At 52.1% G+C, this 21223-nt stretch overlaps 1 protein-coding gene across 1 annotated transcript in view; it reads right to left on the bottom strand.

Annotated features, from left to right (window-relative positions):
• Positions 1–5676: 5676 nt before the first annotated feature.
• SLC23A2 (solute carrier family 23 member 2) overlaps positions 5677–21223 on the bottom strand; it is a 109055-nt gene continuing 93508 nt past the window's right edge. Inside the window, exons 12-16 of the mRNA XM_040980997.1 lie at positions 20459–20564; positions 15361–15490; positions 14689–14826; positions 11694–11789; positions 5677–10108 (exon numbers count right to left, since the gene is read on the bottom strand). Of these exons, the coding sequence (XP_040836931.1) occupies positions 9876–10108; positions 11694–11789; positions 14689–14826; positions 15361–15490; positions 20459–20564 (703 nt within the window). The 3' untranslated portion in view covers positions 5677–9875. The remainder of the gene's footprint in view (positions 10109–11693; positions 11790–14688; positions 14827–15360; positions 15491–20458; positions 20565–21223) is intronic.

Raw genomic sequence — 21223 nt, 5'->3', positions numbered from 1 at the left:
TGGACAGTGAGCCAATCGGTGAAAGATCTTCCTGTCTGTCCCTGGCTCTCCCCTTCTCTCAGTAACTTCGACTTTCAAATAAATGAATAATCATCTTTTGAAGAAGTTCATGTGCAGGACTTCAAAGCATTTGGCTTATAACTCCAAGTGAAGGGCTGAGACGATGTTTTAGCCTGCTCAGGCTCTGGGGGTTAACACATAAGCAGAACCTGGCCTCAGGCAGGTGCCGTGTGTGCATGATGGAGGTGGAGACGCCGCTGTCCCACAGGCTCACAGCGAGGCATCTAGAAAGACAGGCCGACGTGGGGAAAGGGAGAAGGGTCAGGCCTCTTGAGCGAGCGAGCAGGAGTTGGTGGATGGGAGAGGACATTCCAGGCAGAGCAAGCAAGCAACCTGGCTCAGTCGCAGAACAGCATGTGCCGCAGCAGAGAGGGACGCGAGGAGCATTTAAGATTCCACACAGGCGGCCAAGAAACAAAATCCAAGAGTTGCCTGCTTCCCGCGGTGCTTCAGGGAGGTGGCGCCCCAGCCTGTGTGTGTGAACGAGGCCATGCAGACTTGCAGGCCTGGGTGGGGAGCCGCGCCACATCTCACGGCAGAGAGGAGCCAGCTGGGGCAGTTTCTTGGAGACAAGGCTTGCTTCCTGGGCCAAGAAACCTCGACAAGAAGCCAAGGAGGGGAGGAGGGCAAGAGTGCACTGGCTCATCCAGCCCTGCCTCCAGCCAGCCAAGTCTCTGAAGACCAGACTGCTTGGCGACTTCGGCCGCCCCTCCTCCCAACCCCGGCCCACCGCACCCTTCTCCAGCACTGAGCTGGACACTCAGCAGTTTTCTCCCACGCACGACCTAATCACTCCACTATGGAGGCTGCCCCCACCCAGCAAGCACTCACCACACACACACACACACACACACACACAGCCTCCCTGCTGGGCCCTGATTGAGAACAGACCCCAGTGCCCAGCCCTTCCAAAAACCTTAACCTCTTCTTCCCCAACCCCAGGCCAAAGAAGGCACTAAGTGAAAGAGAAAGGAACCAGCAATACCCAGGCCAGGTGTGAGAGGACGGAACCACAGATGTGGAGGGAGAAGCTAAACCATGCCTTGTCCTGTAGGCCACAGGGAGAGGACGGGCACACTGCAAAGGGATGCTCTGGACCAACAGGCTGCCTGTACGAGTTAGCCTTCAGCCTTATGGCAGAAGCACAGGCGCCGACGTGTGAGCAGGGGGAGATCAGCAAAGATGTTTCAGGGACAGTGGAGTAAAGCAGCCAGGCTCCTGCAGCAACAGGGAATCCGGGCTGGCTGGCTGGCGCAGGCTGCGGAAGGAAAGCCACACACAGAGCAGGGGGAAGTCACGGGGACACACTGGGGGCTGTGTCCACCTCCCACACCTGCAAAAGATGTTGCTGCACTCTTCACAGAGCCGCAGGTCGGCGAGCCCTGTCGGGGCCAGGGGGAGCTGGCAGCCTAAGCACACAGCAGACGGGGTAGGGACAGCGGCAGTGGCCCCAGAATCCTGTGCTCATTTTCCAAACGGACCCACGCTGCTGCCGCCGTGCTTCCCTTTCTGAATCTTGTATGAGTTTTGGGAACAGTCCTACCCTGGACCTGCACAAGGAAGGAAATCCTGGGAAATGGGACTCCAGCTTAACTTGGTTGACACAGGCCAAAGCTAAGCAGGGTCCAAAGCAGAACCCTTAGTGTAGCAGCCACTGAAAGCTTCCTTTAGTTCGGTTTTTGTTTCAGATCTGATGAGGATACATCCATGCCTGCCTACAGCTCCTGATTGCAGCCTCCTGCTAGCACAGGGCCTGGGGGCAGCAGTGAAGGCCTGGCACATGGCCGGCCACTCCCAGCTGTGACAGAGCCCAGCTGTGGCCACTGCAGATAACTAAGGAGTGAGCTGGAAGGTAGAGGCTCTCTTTGTCTCACAAGCTGAAAAAAAATAAGTTGGGAAGAGACATTTGTTAAAACATAGCCTTTTACCTGATGTTGTTTCGAGAAACGATAGTTGTAACGCTGAGGGCATGAGGTTTTTGTGCTCCCAATGTTTTTGCTATACATTCTTTTCCTTGATAAACGTGACACTGGATGGGAGTCAGTTTGGGTTCACTGGGATGCAGACACCAAGATGCAGATTCAACTATAAGCAGCTGGGCTGGAAGGTGAGGAAGTGAGGGACCCTAGCACGGGGTGCGTAGAGCAGGTTGACACGGTTGGGCTGTTGGGGCTGGGTCCCATTGGAGAAAGCTACCCCGGTGACTAGGTAGTTGGATACCTGTTCTCCGGTTGTTAGTTGAGGGTTGCTCCTGCAGGCATTAGTCCCTGGAATTTGTGTAGAGAATCCCCATATTGCAGCCTGAGGCAGGCAGTTGGGGGCAGAGTGGCCAAGGCTGTCTGTCACCTCAGAGGATGCAAAGGCAGACCCCTCCCCACAACACAGACAGTGCTGCAGGTGTCGGGAGAAGGGACGTGTCAGACCACTTCCAGGAGCTCAGGGAGTTGTGGATGTCACGTGGGGTGGGACAGCAACAGCCACCTTAGAAATATTATTTTGAAGATAATTACATATTTGAGAAGGATACATGCCCACATGGACCACTGATGAGGGTGGGGATCATGGAGGAATGGGGGAAGCAGATTAGAAAATTGCTTCCAATCTTTCTTTTTTTCTTTCTGTATCTGCAGAAAGAAAGGAAAGAAGGGGAGAGGGCCGCTACCAGCAGCTCAACCACATCAGTACCTGGGGATGAGGAATGCCCCACCCCTCCAGCAACATCCCAGGGACCCCGATGTGGAACATGCTGTGTCAATAGTTCCTAGATGTTGTTGATTTTGTTGCTACACGGATGAGGAAATCCTTCCAAGGTCCATTGGCCGACATAGTGAAATAGCCGTATTAGAAGACCATGCCAGGACTGCACACAGATATCTTGCCTAGGGTAGGATTGGGGCTGGAGGTGGGGAACCACAATTTCACTTCTGCAGGACGTGCCTCAAGGACACAAGGTCCTGAGCCATCCCAGATGAGAACTACAGCTTCAGAGGCCCAGATGTGAGACACAAGTCCCCCTGCCCATCCGCAAGCCAAGACAGCAGCCAAGGCTGCTGAAGACAGCAGACAGAAACACACACCCACGCCCCAGCCGCCACTGTTCCTCACTCCCAGCGAGGATCTTCTAGGTGCCAGTTCTGATTCCGGCTGCTTCACTTCCCAGCTAATGGTGGAGGATGGCCCAAGTCCTTGGGCCCCTGCATCCACACAGGAGCTCCTGGCTTCTGACTGGTCCAGTCTCAGCTGAGCAGAATGAAACAGCAGATGGAATATCTCCATCTCCCCTTCTCTGTAACTCTTAAAACTAAACAAATTTTTAAAACTCGGGAATCAGGTCTGGGGTCACCTTTGGTGAAGTTTCTTTGGGGAACCCCCCCAACTGTACCACTGGAGTCAGAAGTCCAAGAGGGAGAATCACAGCATCTGTGGTCTGACGGTGGAGTGCGTGTGTCAGAACTGGGTCTCCAGTTGTTGAAGCCTGTGCAGCGGATGGCATGCCCAGATGCATGCCACGGAGGGTCTATAACCACGGAGGGCAGAAGAAATGGGACAGCTCTCCTCGCTGAACTTTGACAGCGAGCATCTGAGGAGCTGAGACTCTAAGGTGGACTGTCAGCCAATGGACCTTGGAAGGATCTCCTTAACTTTGCAGCAAAGAAATCGACATCAACTGAGAACTACTGAAACCACTTAAGCAGTGACCTCAGAACATGCTCTACATTGGGAACCCGGGGAGGACGTCGAGTAACCATGCCCCTTTTCCAGGTACTCAGTGTAGTTGAGCTGCTGGAAGCAGCCTTCTCCCCTTCTTTTTCTACTTTCCTCTGATACAGAAAGAAAAAAGGAGATTGGAGGCAGTTGTCTCATCCACTTCCCCCAATTCCTTGACTCTCCTCACCCTACAGTAGTTCACAATGGGCATGCATCCTTCTTAACTATGTAAACATAAAAAATAAATGTATTATTAGAAAAAATTTTAAAATGGAATAAATAAATCTTAAAGATTTATTTTTTTATTATTATTTTTTCATTGGAAAGGCGGATATACAGAGAGGAGAGACAGAGAGGAAGATCTTCCATCCGATGATTCACTCCCCAAGTGAGCGCAACGGCCGATGCTATGCCGATCCGAAGCCAGGAGCCTCTTCCGGGTCTCCCACGCGGGTGCAGGGTCCCAAAGCTTTGGGCCATCCTCGACTGCTTTCCCAGGCCACAGGCAGGGAGCTGGAAGGGAAGCGGGGCTGCCGGGATTAGAACCGGCGCCCATATGGGATCCCGGGCGTGCAAGGCGAGGACCTTAACCTCTTGCGCCACCGCGCTGGGCCCGAATAAATAAATCTTAAAAAAAAAATAGCTGTCTGGGGCCCAGCGTGGTAACCTAGTGACTAAAGTCCTTGTCTTCTATGCATGAAGATTCCAAATGGGTGCCGGTCCTTATCCTGGTGGCCCTGCTTCCCATCCAGCTCCTGCTTGTGCCCTGGGAAAGCAGTTGAGGATGGTCCAAAGCCTTGGGACCCTGCACCCACGTGGGAGACCCAGAAAAGGCTCCAGGCTCCTGGCTTCGGATCGGCTCAGTCTCCAGTTATTGCAGCCACTTGGGGAGTGAATCATCTGATGGAAGATCTTCCTCTCTGTCTCTCCTCCTCTCTGCATATCTGACTTTGCAATAAAAACAAAAAGATAGTTTTAAAAAAATAGGTGCCTGAATATGTTAGTAGTGAGAGGTGAAGGACAGTGTGACACAAAATGTTCTACTGAGGAAGCTGCCAACATGGAATACAACAGAAAAAAATGAGACCTCCATAAACCCACCTCTCTGGAAACTGGAACAGAGACGAAGCAGCCAGGTCTCCAGTCCAGGTCCTCCACAAATGGGAGATGGACGTAGCAAACTGTGCCTTAACCTCGTGCACCTCAACACTGGCTCCTCCTCCGCAGGCCTGTGAAGGCCCTCGTATGCGACTTAAGGTGAAACAATCCATCTTGTAGCCATTTCCCACCAGTGGCCCTAGGTCAGGGTATTGGGAAACGGCAGCAGCAGGCTCAGGTCCCCAAGTGGCCCAAGAACACGGGCTAGAGAAGGGCCCGAAGCTGTGCAGTGACCACCCATCTTAGCACCTCTGGCCGCCGGGTCCTCTAACTCCCAGGGAGCCACACTGCCGCGAGTGGAGCCTCAGCACAGCAGCGGCCCTTGGTTGTCACTCACAGCTCAGCAACTCCTGGTCCAGGTTGAAGAGCCAGCCCGAGAGGGACTGAAGCTGCCCAGGGACCCTCTGCTCCCTCGTGTGGAACTTTCGGGTTACCGTCCCCAGCATGCCACCAACGTTCAGATAATGTTCCCATGCTAACTGTCTAATTTCACAACATCCACGCAAGATTTCTGGCATCTCTGAGACCCTTTCCACCAGCCCCATGGCACTTCCTGCTAAGGATCCAGCCTGCACCACTGTCACTGGTTTTCGCAAGGGAGCACTCTGTATTTTCCCACCACTTTCCATGGTCTGGTCTCCTGAGCACACAACAACAAAAATGTACGTGTGTGCACTCACTGAACTGAATTTCCCATTTCCACATACGTATATAATCATCCAAAGAAGGGACAGCAGACGGCGAAACTGCATCCAGGAGAACTTTTTATTTGTACGGAACAGTTTTAAAAATACAGAATAAAATAGCTTTATCTCTACTATTTATTCACAACATCTGGTCCAAATATTACATATTTTTAAAATACTTAAACGTTTAATGAAGCCATGTTAGAAAAAACAATATGAAAATTCTTTTTAAAAACTCCATAAAAGAATTACACATCTCAAAAAACAACCCCACCCCAAATACCCCCTCGGTATGCAAAATAAAAATAACAAACAAACAGGACCCTGGGAAGGGACACAGCCAAAGTCAGTCACAAAACTAGAGGCAGATGGAGTCAACCCTGCCGTGTTCAGGACAATCAGACAGGCAGGTACGTCTCTCTCTCTCTCTCTCTCTCTCTCTCTCTCTCTCTCTCAGACCATGGGGCCCGCACCAGAGAGGATGTGCACAGGTAGTCAGTGGCCACACACGCACGGCTAATGTAAGGAAGCTGGGAGTGGGTGCCAGGGCAGCAAGGTCCAGAACTTCCCACCCATGGGCTGGGCCTGTTTGGGGAGCTGTTCCACTAACGAGCTGGATGCTTCTACTGGTGGACGGGGACCACCTGGGACTACCAGGTTCTGACCACACGAGGGGTGGTGGGTGGGAGACGCCCCATTCTCTATATTCAATATGCAAGATGACAGAACATAACACACAGCCTCCACTCCCTGCTCCTCCAGAAGCCAACATGTGTCTTCTCAGAGAAGGAAGCTCGGTGTAGACCCAGGTATGGGAGACACAGCAGGGACAGGGTTGGATGCACAGAGCCGGCAACCGGTGATGGCCAGGCGAGGGGGCCCTCGGGGCAGCAGCAGGCCTGCAGTCATGTGCACAGGGCACACAGCTTGCACAGCCCCTTCCCTGTGGCACGAGGGTTCTGAAAGGAGCTTCTGCCACCAGGTCTTTCTGCATCTTCCGTCTAGCCTGGCCACTCATGTGGCATGAGACTTGCCAACTTCAACTCTAAGTCACTAGTATCAATATTTCAGCAGGGGCACGAATGAAAGAGACAGCGACTTTGCTCATGGTTGTAAAATACACATATGGGTAAATAAAGTATACACACATACTAGAGATTCGTCAATGGAGAACTTCTATCATCACATGACATTGTCATGAAAATTATACCATTCCCTCCCTGGAAAACTGTGACTATTATCCCGGGTAGAAATGTTATTTTACTATATGGAAATACTGCAATATTCATGCATAAACCAAGTTGTCATGAAAGTCAGTATTCTACAGCATAAAGCAAATCCTGCATGTGAATTTGTTATCATGAAAAAGGGAAATTTCCAAGACCCATGGTGCTTCCTCCCGCAAGGCTTGACTGGGCCTCTTGACTTGCCGTGGTCAATCTCAAGACACGTACCAAGAACATTAGAAATATTAGAAACCTCCCGGAAACAGATTCGCTGTGTGCATGCATCCATGGATCTGAATCTTTCCACTCCTTAAGGAGAGCAAAGAGCCTTTTTCCATTGGTCTGTGAGTCAGTGGGGAGAACCCCCGTTCCCACCCGCTCTGTGGATATGGCCATCTCTCCCATCCATCCGAGCGTGCGCTGCTTTGCATGTAAGCATGGCCAGCATAAACACTGTCTTTTAGGGCTCAGGCAGGTAACCTGTACAGGTGGAGGGGAGGTGATCATTGCGAACGTTGGGGCAGAATGCCCCAAGAGGGAATTTGCAACCCAAATATTTGATAATACCCTATCGGCAAAATACAGTGGTTGCACATACCCCTCAATGCAAGCCAACCAATGCACAGGAAGTGTAGCCCACACAAGACATCGTGTTTCTCCTTAACAACTTCTGTGTGTGCTTTACCCAAGCAGGAGATGAGAAGACTACTTCCTGTGATGCACCTGCTACCAGGAGCAGCAGACCCTAAAATGGCTTGCATGTGTGTATCTGGTGCGCAGGTGGCTTCCAATCACTTGGGGCTTTGCAAAAGCACTGGACTCAGCACTGTAAGGCTGCCCTTTCCCCAGTTCCTTCTTGGACAGAACCTTACGTGTAAGCCCCGATGGGAACTGAAGGCCAGATTCCCGATTCCAGTTGGAGGTGTGGGTGACTGCAGAGCTCCTCCCCTGCCCCCGAGGAGCAGAGCTCAAACCCAAGGGGTCTCAGCAGCAGTGGGCATCTGCCTAACGGGCACACACTGGCAGGAAATGGCCCTGGTGAGGTCAAGTTGGGGGAACTTGTGCCTGAATGATCTGTGTCTCTGCTGTTTTCTTTACACACCTGCTCCTTGCACTCATCTGGCAGGCTGGTCCATTACCCGTGTTTGGGCCGTTTGGGCAGGCTCCCTCATCACCGGACACAGCAGAAAACTACAGGCAGACGATGCAGGAAAGCATCAAGGGCTAACCAAGTGAAGAGGGTGGGAACTGCTGCCCAGCGTGTTTCCGGAGTTACTGCACTGAACACACATACATAGATATATATATATATATATAAAACAAGACCCATACAAAAGGAAATGCAATTTAGATCTAAGTTCTTTACTTCAGATTTGGCAAAACAATGTAATGGCTCTGAGCTGTCCGGGGATCTGGGGCTACAGCCACACAACCACAGATGCGGCAAGGTGGTGACTGTGCAGGGCTGGGGGTAGTCGATGTGCCGCTGCCTCTGGAAGCCCCTGCTGCTGACCGAAGCTCAGCCAGGACAAGCATGAGTCCCTGAGGTGAGGGCTCGACTCCGGGACTCAGGTTTTCCTAAGAGTCATTCTGTCAGTTGGGAGTTCTAGTGTTACTGATGAGAGCACTTTTAATAGGCAAAGCCTGGGGCTGCTTTTCTTACTGGTACTGCCTACGGCCAACAGCTTAGAGGAGGGAAGTATTTGCTCTAACCTCCCCCTCTGCAAGGCCAAGGTCACGTGACAACCCACAGAAAGTCTTCTGGAGCCAGAAGTGACAGAGGAAGTGGAGGAATGAAGTTAGCAGGTTGATGCACGATCCAATCCAGCGGCTCGGATAGCGGCCAGGCCCACCTCCCCTTCTTCATGAAACAAATTCACATGCAACTTGACCCATGGTGTCTGGGCTCTGGTCCAGTAGTCAGTGTTGATAAATAGATTAGGCAATTACAGTATTTACACTTTCATGGTATCAAGCAATACAAAACACAACCACAACGATGGTTACTGGCCTTCAAAAGCCATTACAATAAGCTTCCCTGATGGTGTCCACAGCTTTATAAATGCTGGTTCTTCTCTGAACAGGGGTAAGAGGGCAGGGGACACGTAACAGGGAGGCAAAGGGAGAGGGTCAAGGGGGAAAACACTGATCTCAAAAATCTGCTAGAGTCAATAACATTAAATAGGAAGAGGACCTCGTAATGGGAGACACGCGTGACGGGAACACCTGTCACAGCAGAGCCAAGCCGGACGCACATCTGAGCGGCGCCCTCTGCTGAGGCCTGAGAACCCGTCACGGCAGCCATCAGCGAACAATGCCCCGTTAAGGTGTCTCAGCCACTGAAAGGGGCCAGGGTTGGTGGGAAGAGAAAGGGCAACTGAGAACCCTATGAACTTTGGGTTCTTTGCCTTCTCCTCCAATCCGTCCCCTACCACGTGCTACCCACCAAAGAACTGCATTCAGTATTTGTCCAGACCCTACCCTAGCCCACGTCTGGGCTGAGGGCAGCCACGTCACTGTTTCTCATCAGATCATCAGCCTCCTTCCGGCTTACAGGTATACGGGGACCATAACACTGCCTGACCGATCCACTGTGACGATGTGAGGATACAGGGCCAGAGAAGGGGATCTCTACAGGTGCAAGCTGACATCGAGTGCAAAGGAAGCCCATCCAGGTGGTTCTGAGAGAAGGTTTCTGGGACCTGGGGGCAGTTTGGAAAAGCCAGCGCTGGATGGTGGAGGGGACTGAAGCAAGGAACTGCTGCAAGATTCCAAAACACCCACAGAATAGGCTGCAACTTCTAGTTCAGTGACCATGGCCAGCAGTGGACACTCAAAGGGTTTCAAGGGCTTCAAGAAAGGAGTCAGCTGAGACACCATATGGGACACGCACACACCCACTGTGCAGAAGCACGGTGCTTAGCTCTGGGGTGCAGAATGTAAATGCAGATAGACAGAGATTTTACTTCTTGTTACTCATCAAGGGAAACTACAGGGACGTGCCTTGCTGTGGCTGTGCCACAGGGCGCAGCTAGGGCTATACCGTGGCCCGTGAGTCTTCATCTGAACTCCGGCCGCTGTCACTCTTCCTGAAGGCTTTCCATGTGTAGCCCACGAACGTTGGGCTGATGGGTAAGTAGCTGAAGCATCTGTATTTCTTAATAATGTTCATGCCAAATGGCAGATTGTAGGATTCCATGCCATCCAGGGACTTGTTCCCCTTGCCCACACCTTTCTTCCACTTGCGGATCCCTCTTTCTTCTGGGGTACCTGCCACACACACACACACACACACACACACACGGAAATGCATAGATTAACATGATAATAAGGCCACGCTGCACACACCAGCCCACTGCAGCACCTCCTGGCTCACACCTGCCAGGTGACAACAAAGAGGCTGTGGAGCCCAAGAGATCTGGGTATCCAGCTATGCAAACCGGTCACCCACAGTACACCAAGCCCCCTCGATCCTCTGGGTGAATTCACTTATGCTCCATACCCCCGACCTGGCAGGCAATCCATACTTTCTACAGTTACTGTTGAGATCTGACTCAGGCTACACCATTACTTTCCAAGCCTTCTACTCTCCTCTAACTGGTCTCCTGCCTTCCACTGAACCAATTCCTGTCTCATCACATAATAAACAAAAGGTGCCTCTTGAAAATGCCACTCTGAGCTTGCAAAATAGGACTGGCATCTTGACACATCACATGACACCTTCCTCAGCCGGCCCCTACCACTCGGCCCATCCAGACATCCTGAACTCATGGGACACTTGGCCCTATTTGTGTGTGTGTGTGTGTGTGTGTGTGTGTGCGCACCTGTCTGCTGCATGTGGCCAGAGCCCTACCTATAACTGAATTCCCGCTGTTGTAACACTCCTGGTCACTCTGTGCTGACAGACAAACCAGGAGCATGATGAGGACATACAGAGCTCAGTGCCCTCTGGCCATCTTGCCACCGATCTCACCAGGCATGCAGGAAGGGCATGGGCAGCTGCTTCTTGGCTGCACGGGGGCACCTGGCACCCTTCTCTGCCCAGGCCTGGGTGAGCCTCATCCTACACTGTGCTAACTAGGATGCTTACAACCTCTTCAAATCCAAGCTGTGTCCTCTCACGGATGCTTCAGCAGAAAGGCCGATTTAATCTGCTTCTGCCTTACCCCCGCACCCTCTCTCTCAAGCAGCTCTGATAGGACAGGAAGAGGATGCCCACCACGGACTTACTGTCTTAAACCTAATGGTCCCAATCACCCGTGCATGCGATTCCCTCTGCCTGGCCCGTCTACTCCCTCTTTCCCCAGACACCTCTGATTCAGGCTTTTGGAGGTGGGTTATTTCCAGAGAAAAAAAACTCACTAAAAACCACAAGCCACCCTTCTTGGTGTATTTTACAATGGCACGGGGCAGTGTCCCAGGAACACCTCAGCCCCAGTGCTCGCCCGGGCTCAGCCCAGGACACAGCCATCAACCGGAGCAGTGGGAGCAGAAGAAGGGCCAGCTCTAGGCCTCTCATGCCATGGATCCTGGCATCACTGAATGCAAGTGCCACAGGCTGTTCACAGATCATAGTCACACTTAGCACTGCCCTGGGCACAGACAGGCTCCCTGGGCTGGAGCCTGGGGTGTGCCTTAGGCACCCCACTGCCACACTGGGGAGTCACCTGCTGTCACTGAGCAGTCATTCAGCAACAGCACCAAAGCTAAGCAGTTTAGCTGCAAAATCCAGAACCATGTGGACGATGAGGGAATACTTGGAACATTTTGGAAGATGGTTTTAACCACTTACTCTCCCTGCCTGGCTGGGGGCGGGGATAACCCATGTAATGAGCAAGTGACACCTGCCACCTACCTGGGATGGTGTTGTCCAAAATGAAAGCCACACAGCCTCCCACAAACATAGCGGTGGTGAGCAGGACGTTCAGCACTTGATCGATTCCTGTTATCCCTGGAAAGAGAACGCAGCCATGGGGGGTGTGGCCGTAGCAGGCAGGGCCGGCCTGGCCTCAGCAAGCAGCAGTGGATGCGCACAAGTCTTTCAGCGCAGTGCACGGCAGGGTGAGCTCCTCAGCTGAACATACGTAGACAAGCCGTGGCCGGTCACATTGGAACTACAACTGTTGTCAGTGACCTAAGGACATCTCCACAAGGAACAAGGGAGCCCAGGGGAACCCAGAAAGCGAACTAAATGGGGACATTCACCCTTAGTGAGCTATGAAGACACTGGGGTATTGTGGGCAGACGGAAACAGAAATGCTGCAAAGGTGAGGACGGATATGAGTAACAGGGCAGCAAAAACATCTGTGGTACCAGGAATGCAGAATTGTTGGTGTCCTGTGTTGCACACTAGAGCTCGGCTGTTCACTAATCTCGTTGTTACTAAGGAGTCCCCAGCCAGGTGTAACAGTCTGGCATAACCTCAAAGGGACAAACAGATTTAGTCAGGAAGTACCAAGTCCACTCCTAGGTGTACATCCGGGGCAAATGAAAACATGAACTGACACCCTCCAAGCTGGTGACTCCCGGAGTCCCTCCTGGTGAATTTCCCTGAGCACTGACATTCATTTGCAAACTCAAAATGAAGATAAGCAGTGCTTCTCCGCCTAAGTCACCCGACCCACACAGTCCCAGCTGAGGTCACTCCAGGGGAGAGATGCGCTCGCTGGCTTTTTAGTTCCGCCCATGCGGACGGCAGCCCAGTTAGCTCAGCTCTACCCTGTTTTGTGCTGCCTGCTGGTAGCTTTGCTGCTTACACGGGCCGCTCTGTGCCGTGTTGAAGCCGTGTGCAAGAAGCCTGTGACAGGAGTGCTAAGTTTCATGGGCTCGTTAGTCACAGCTCTCCAAAGACCAAGGGTGGCTCAGTACTTGTTCAACCTGTCCGTGGCAACTTCAGGGAGCGTAACGATTGTGAAAAAACAGTTCTGACGGTACATGTGCACCAGGACTCACAACGGCCCAAGACGGAGGCAGCCACAAGCACCGCTGGCAGAGGAAGAGGTCACCAATTAGGGCACACGCATACACTGGTGTGTTATGCGATGGTGCAAAGGGGCAGAGTATGCAGCAGGTGTGCACGGACACGGATGCCTCTCACAAGCACGCCGCCAGCCGTGAAGGGCCCGTGCTGCAGGAGCCCAGACCAGGAGGATCCGCACAGACCGAAGGCCGACGCACGGTGCCAGGGCTGATGGAAGGGACCTTCCTGCTAACCAAGCACAGAGTTTGGCTCAGACTGATTAAATGCTTTAGCGACCAGGACAGGCGGCTGTATAGCACTCTGAACGCAATAAATGTCACTCTGCTATTCCTTTTAAAATGCCTTATTTTATCCCGCCTGAAATTCACCTTCCAGCCAAACCAAATAAAAATGTATGTATGGGGCTCACCTTGCACACGCCATGATCCCATATGGGCGCCGGCTCTAATCCTGGTGGCCCCACTTCCCATCCAGCTCCCTGCTTATGGCCTGGGAAAGCAGTCAAGGACGACCCAAAGTTTGGGACCCTGCACCCACGTGGGAGACCTGGAGGAAGAAGCTCCTGGCTTCGAACTGGCTCAGTTCTGGCCACTGCAGCCACTTAGGGCATGAAACAGCAGATGGAAGAGCTTTCTCTCTGTCTTTCCTTCTTTCTGTATATCTGAACTCCCAAAAGATAAATAAATCTTAAAAAAAAAAAAAACCCATAAAAAATAAGGTTCCTTCTCTGTCCATTTCTCACAATATTGAGCCACTAAAATAAAAGGCAGCAATTGGGGCTTGTGGTGTGGGACAGCAAGTTAAGCCACCACTAGAATCCCATCATAAAGTGCTGGTCTGAATCCCAGCTGCTCTGCTTCAGATCCAGCTCCCTGCCAACGTGCCTGGGAAAGCAGCGGAAGATGGTCCCAGCGGCGGGGCACCAGCCACTCACATGGGAGACCTCGATGGAGTTCTCAGCTCCTGACTTCAGCCTGGACTAGCCCTGGCTATCCTGGTCACTTGGGGAGTGAATCAGCAAATGCAAAATCTTCTTCTCTCTCCCTTTCTAATAAAAGAATAAGTCTTTTTAAAATGTTTAAAAAAATAAAAAGTAGGAATTAAGACTGTTAATCTGGAACTGAAAGTCACTGTAATTTTAACAGCAAGATCCACTTCCCTTCCAGCTCCCTGTTTGTGGCCTGGAAAAGCAGTCGAGGACGGCCCAAAGCCTTGGGAACTGCACCCATGGGGGAAACCTGGAAGAAGCTCTGGGCTCCTGGCTTTAGATCGGCTCAATTCCAGTCATTGTGGCCACTTGGGGCATAAACCGGTAGATGCAAGATCTTTCTCTCTTTCTTTGCTTTTCTCTGTAAATCTGATCTTCCAATAAAAATAAACTTAAAAAAAAAACTTAAAAAAAAAAAAGAAAAAAAGAAGTTATACATCTTGGGGGTAACATAGTTGCACAGCCAGTACTGTGGCATAGTGGATTAAGCTGCTGCTTTGCTGGTACAAGTCCTAGCAGCTCCACTTCTAATCCAACTGCCTGCTAATGCACCTGGGAAAACATTGGAAGTTGTGAGTGGAGCTCCAAGCCCCTGGCTCCAGCCTAGCTGCTGTAGTCATTTGGGGAGAGAACCTGCAGATGAAGATCACTCTGTAATTCTGTCTTTCAAATAAACAAAATAAATCTTAACAAGAGATTCTAGATCTTAACGCAGCATGAGTTATGCAGAACAGGTGTCCTGAACCCAGTGAGAACCCTGCTCCCAGCTGTCACGGGTGCAGCTGTTACGGAGAGCTGCCCTGGCCAGAGTCAGGGGAGAAGCTGTCTGTGCTTCCAACCTTCCCCCACCGCTACCCTGAGACTGCTGGCTGCTGCCCTTACCTGTGACAAGCGGGTTTTGTCGTAGGTAACTGGGAAGCACGAGCCCAAAGAAGATGGAGAAGCCGAGCACGAACAGGTTCCGGGAAGAATTCAAATCAACAAACTGCAGGTTCGAGAGGCCAACAGCTGTGATCATCCCTGCAGGGGAGGACAGCAAGATGCACGGGTTCCCAGTGCAGCCCCAGCATGGCACGGACCAAGGCAGGCTCCCTTGGTGCCCTTCTACCCAGCAGGAACAGGCTGAGAACCCAGGAGCAGGGCAGCAGAGGTAGGGGTGGGGGCATGAGCAAACATCCAGTTGAATCGGGAAATGTACCCAACTCCTGGGTGCAAAGTCCCTGATGGCTGCAAGTGACCTACAAGCCCCCTTGATAACAGCAGTCAGTTCAGAAAGGCCAAGGCCCACTCATAGAACCAAGAGGTTCCAATCAGCCAAAAACGCTCAGTAAAGAGGTAGATTCTATCTCCCTTTTCATGGCGTAATTATTCTTCGTGCTGATATACCATGAATACACACTGAGCTCGGTATGATGCAGGGGTTTTTCTGGAAGGAGCATCCTTATGGTTCTGAAAGGGACACTGCTACCTACCATCAGCACCAACACAGTTTCCCTCATAAAATGCGCGAAGGTAAGGAAAACAGCCCAGGGGAGGCAGCGGGTGGAGTCTTACCGAACAGAGTGCAGAAGAGGGCTCCTAGCACAGGGTCTGGCAAGGATGCGAAGAGGGCACTAAACTTGCCAACCATGCCCAGGGCCAGCATGAGTGCCGCACCGTACTGGATCACCCGGCGGCTGCCAACCTGCAGGACACAGCAGAACAGACACAAACTCACCACCATCCTCGGGGGCAAGGCGGCAGGACCCCCAGATGACCCTAAACTTGCAGCTAGCAGATGGTGATCTCAATACATAACTACAGGTGACAGCCAGACCCTAGAGTGGACACACCCATCCACTGCTGTCCCTGGTCCCTGTTGTAGGTGACCGGAGCTCCGTCTTCCCTTCTCCACTGCCTGGACGGTGTGACCTAAGCACAGACCTTTGAACTCAGGCCATCATCAGGTTACTGGCTCAGTGACCCTCTGGTGTGCCAAATGCAAAAGATACACTCTGCCTACTTCTCTTCTTCTGGGTTCCTCACACCACCACTTCAGTTCGCCAGAAGCAATACAGTCTCAGGGCCATCTTCCTGCCACATCAGACACATCCTTGACATCTCTGCACCTTCTTCTCCTTGTGGTATTTTTCTCAGGAACTTTGGGGTCTGCTGCAAGAGCACACCCCACCCCACCTCAAAAGGCACTACTGTACAAGGTACTCACAGCTCCCCTGGGTCCCATAATCCTCACCTCTATCATGGATGAGCTGGGCCATTTTGCTTTAGGCAAAATGACACCCTGTTCGTAGCAGTCCCCGAGCTGTCCTACAGTCGCCCACCTAGGCATGCTGCCTCTGGCCTCTGTATACCCCCATGTGGTGGCCTCACTAAGGCACTGAGGTGGGGAAGTCAGTGTTTAAATCCCCCAGCACTCATGAAGTTATACAGACTTCTCTGGCTCTTTCTAGAAAGGCCACACCAGCTGGCAAGCTTACCTGTGTCCTAGCTCAGTCCCATAAGCATGCCAGGCATGCCCAGGCCTGTCCACCTGAACCCCGTTCCAGTCAGTTCCCATACATTCTCAATGCCCCTGCCTGGGCAATGCCTCTTCCATGTTCTAACCTCCACCTCCCTGCATGGGCTCCTGCCACGCCACATTAAAGCACACGCCACAGGGTGGTCTCAGCCTTCTCTGCTAAACCTGCTAGCTGCTTTCTAGCAGCGTCCATTTAACCTGCTATCACTCAGAAAGCAGGAGGTGGAACTGGCGTCTGGCCCAAGACTCTCATCCTGCAGACCTCTGCCCTGGAAAATGCCCTGAGGATGAATTCTGAGCAAAAAGGTTCCAGAAACACTTGGGGAGGCAGAGGCAGCTGTACATCCACAGAGGCTTTCTAAACCCCAGGTCCTCCTTTGCGCTGGACACAGGAAGGGTTCAGGAGGCAACCTTACAGGATGCTCCAAGCATGGAGCATGTCAGCCTGGTCCTCGGCTTCTCAGAGAGCATGCTAGGCTCAGCTCAGGGAGCAGAGCCGCACCTTCCTCTGCACAAATGAAGATGTTCATCTCTGTGGCCTCCATGCAGACCCTCCCCAAACCCAGAGGACAAGCAAGCAGGAAGGCAACTTTCCTTGACAAATGGCTTGGGTCTGCAGCCCACATTTGTGCAGGGACCTGCTATGCAACCAGTGCCAGTACAGAAGGGCAAGTCTCGTGTCTGGAACCAAACAACTGCCTGGCAGCAGGAAACAGAAAAGCTGAGTTGTAGGTGGTGTCCTCAAGGGGCTCTCAGGACATACACCAAGCCTGGGCAAACACCTCCAGCAGGGTCAGGCAGCCCCTCAGGGAAAAGGCAATAACACATGAAACAGCAGACGAAAATCATGCCTGGAACTGCCTTGGATATTGTCAGGGGAAAAGAAACAAACAAAAAAAGCAGCAGCCAAGAAATTCATCCATAAGACCCCTGTGCTCCTGGAACCTACACGGACAGACCTGTCTTCATTCAGGCTGCCTCTTCCCTGAAAATTTCTCTGCCTCTTCCCCTGACCTCCTGCTGAACCATGGCCCAGCCTGTGGCCCTAGGTGTATGATTCAGGGTGCAGAGGGCTGGACCAATGCTTGGGATGCCTGTAGACCCATCAGAGGTCCTGGCTCAACTCCTGGCTACTCTTACTTCCGAATCAGCTGCCCAAAAGGTAGCACAAGATGGCTCAAGTTCTTGGGTTCCTGTCACTCACAGGGCAGACCCAGATGGAATTCTAGGCTCCTGGCTTTGTCCTGGTATAGCCCTAAGCCCTTGTGGGCACTTGTAGGGAGAACCAGGGATGGATGGAGTATCTCTCTCTGCACTCTGATCCTGTATTTCAGTCTTTGCCAAGTCTTCAATAGTGTGGAATGTAGCAAAGCAGAGAGACCTCGGACAGTGCCAGGAGATGTAGTCTGGCAGAGAGGACTGACTCTGCTCCTCAAATGCACTAAAAGGTCAAAGCCACAGGGATGGCACTTGAAGCCCACTGTGTGTCTGCCACAGGCTTTGCCAAGTGCTTCATTCACACCAGGGCATTGCCTCTACCATCTTGCAAGCTATAGAAAAGACCCATTTTATAGACAAGGACCCAATCTACCCATGATCATGAGGCAAAAACAACAGAGCCAGGGCCAGAGCCCAAAGCAGCCACCTGCCCTGCCTGGGCACACTGTCCCTCTACAGGACAAACATCAGACCACACTCAGCACAGAAGGCCACACGTGGCTCCAACTCCTCGAAACCCCAGGGCACACTAGAGAAGATCACCTCAACCTATGGCCAAGCAGGTGAGAAATAAGTACAGTGGACACCGCTACTGAATAAAAGCTAGCAAGCATGCGAAATGCGAAGACTGCCACACATGGCCATTCAATGGAACTTTCCATGACACCTGTGCTGATCCCTGGTGACCACTAACCACCTGTGGCAGTTGAACCTTTGACAGCTGGGCACTATAAATGGGCAACCAAACTCCTAATTCAACTTGGCTGCATGTGCCTATTTTACTCTGGAGAGGCTAAAAGCTGGAGCTGTGGAATCGTGGGACCTTGGAGACGAGCCCCATACTTTCACCTGATCTGGCCCAAGCACTTCAGCTGGACGAGAGCTAGCAGTTCCTCCCTCCTGGGCAGGGAGGGCACTGGCACAGGGCTTGTGGTACAGCAACATGCCTGTGGCAAAGGACTCAATTAAACCTTTTTTTCCCTTTTTTTTTCTTTTAGTTTTCTCATGGAACCCAGTCGTGTGATTCAGGGCAATGCCAGGGCTGACACCTTGCTCTTGACCAAATACTGGGGAAGTACTCCAATGGCTAGGTCCAAAGGAGCTTAGGGGCTAGACCAAGGAGCTCACTCATTAGATATAGCATGGGCAGGTGGTGGTGGTGGGGGGGTTGTCCAGAAAAAGTGGGCATCATTCAAATTTTAATAAAGATAATTATCCCCCAACAACCCTGGACATGTTTCAGCAGAAAACTTTAAGGAGCTTATTCCCTTTGGTGGCCTTGGAGTGACCCTGGCTAAATTAAGGGATGTGTTTGTTCTTAAAGGGTACAGAAAGGGAGGCAGCTTGTTAAGCAGTCCCCTTAGGAGTCAGCCCTCCTGTTCCAAAACTTTAACTGTCATCTGGTTTGGAATTAACTTTGTGCCTATCAGCTCGTGGCAGCAGACTGGCTCCAGTGGTATGGCTTGTAGCCCATCACACTCTACGTTCTCACTGTGGCCAGCCAAGAGGACCCACAGGGATGGTCCTCTCTCATCTGCCAGGTACAGGGAGCAACAGGCAGCAGATGGGGCTACGAGCTTGGCTAAAACTGTGCTCTGGGCCCAGCCTGGCCAACTCAGGGAAAAACCAACAAACAGCTCAGGTGTGCACCTGCAGCCATGTACTGCTCCCTCCCACCTGGCTGTATCATCAAGATCAGCCAAACCCAGTGTCTGGTTTCCTTTTATCTGGTTATAGAATCTCCCAGGGAGCTGGTGGTTGGGGGGCAGATTTCCTCTGGGATTTACATCCGCCCCCACATGCTGTCTAATCTTACAGCAGTAACCAACTACCACAGCTACAGGCAACTTCCTGCTCACTCCATGCCATGGCGGGAGGGGAGGCCGGTGTCTCGCCTGGGGTCAATGTGGAGTGGGTGCCTCTGTTCACAGACTCTAGTGGGCTCCAACAACCTGTGGCCAGTGGGTTGGCTGTGTTCTTTAATGTCATGCTCAAGGCAAATGGGACCTAAAGTTTGTTTTCTGGTGATAAAACTATATATAAGGCCTGGGAGCAGGCTTCTCACAGAACCTGGAACTGGGGGGTGAGCACACGCCAGGTACAGACCTAGGGGCTTGTTTCTCCCACTGGACTCAACATCACGTTTGACTTGAAAAAGAAAAGAGCTGCTGGGATTTGACAGCTGTGAGTTGTGTAATGCCAAGACTGACCTCATCTCTGATCTAAAACAAGTGATAAACAATAGGTCTCCCCTACCTGCTCCCCCATGGTCACAGCAGTCAGAATGACTGGCATCCCCTTATCATCGGTGCCCAGGGCTGTGGCAGAGCTGGCATGAGCTGGCCCTCAGCACACTGTCTGCTCTCTGCTCTGACTCTGCCCTTGCTGGCCCTTTACTGCCAGGGAGATGGTGCACGAGGTCCCTGTCTCAACACCTCCCCACCCCAAGTTTACCTGCAGGCTCTCTCCCTCCACCCTTGAGTCCTCTGTCACGGTCACCCTCTCAGTGACACCTGGCTCTCCCCTGATGTTCCCACGCTGCCCCAAGCCTTGGCAATGGATGTCTGTCACGGTAAAGTAAGGTTTGCTGACTGTTGATCTTTGCCTTGCCCTTGTTACAACGCAAACTCCACTTGACTCGCCGGTGTGTTCCTCACGAGTGCCTGGAACCACGGCCTGGCACAGGTGGGTAGGTGAAGGAAGGACAGCCCGAGTGCCTCACGGGCTAGCCCAGCCTGAAGCAGGGAAGCCTTGGCACAAGCACTGCCAACACCCTTCCAGGGGAAAACAGGAGTGCGGGCAGAAGATCTCCAAACCTGAGTCCCTTCCTTTAGGGAAACACAGCGGTCAGACCAATCGCTGAAATGGACAAACCCTTCGAGGCGCCCAACTGGGTAATGAGGAAAATGTTTGTACCTTTGTAATTCCCAAAACTCCAATGTTGGGACTGGATGATGTAGAGCCATTCCCAGTACCAAATATGCCATCGAGAACACAGGAGAGACCCTCCACGAAAATCCCCCTAAAAGGTAAAGCACAGGGGAGGGAGAAAGACATGTTCAATGGCAAAACACTCTGGACCAGGCCCTGAACATCTGAACACCACAGACCTGCAGCACCAGCACCCACGTGGGGCCCCGGGGCAGGGGTCAGGCACCCAGTCTCAGGCCCCAGTCCAGACCTTCTGTGGCAGGACCAGCAGTCCCACGTGCTGTGTGGGGCTCAGCCAATCAGGAGAAGGCCCTCTCTAAAGCACTTATCTGATGCGGGTATTGTGTAATGGTTCCATAAGGAAAACAAAAAAATAAACCGAACCAAGGATGTGGGCCAAAATTCAAAGCTATTTCCTGCCATGTAAGACTAACACACACCTTAGCTTCCACTGAAAACAAAGCGTAACTGGTCCTTCACTGCTAAGACCCAGTGTCAGCAGGAAGGAACTGTTCTGTTAATTTCAACATTAAAATTCTGCCACCACCACATGCAGTCGCTCTAACTGAAAAGATATAGGAACTTGAAAACCCCTATCCAGAACCCCCTCCAGCAGTGTACACAGATGGCATGCCCTCTGGGCTTGTCACATAATGTCTTCTGCAAGAGGGGAAGCAGGTTGGGGAATGGCTGTGACATGGGCTGGGTCCTAGACTCCTCAGCCTCTCTGGGGACAACTCACTACCAACT

Source organism: Ochotona curzoniae, unplaced genomic scaffold, assembly GCF_017591425.1.
Source record: "Ochotona curzoniae isolate NIBS_2020 unplaced genomic scaffold, NIBS_Ocur_1.0 contig_3520, whole genome shotgun sequence".
Lineage (NCBI taxonomy): Eukaryota > Metazoa > Chordata > Mammalia > Lagomorpha > Ochotonidae > Ochotona > Ochotona curzoniae.
Note: the sequence above shows the minus strand (reverse complement) of the source record. Positions and strands in the feature narration are given on the sequence as shown.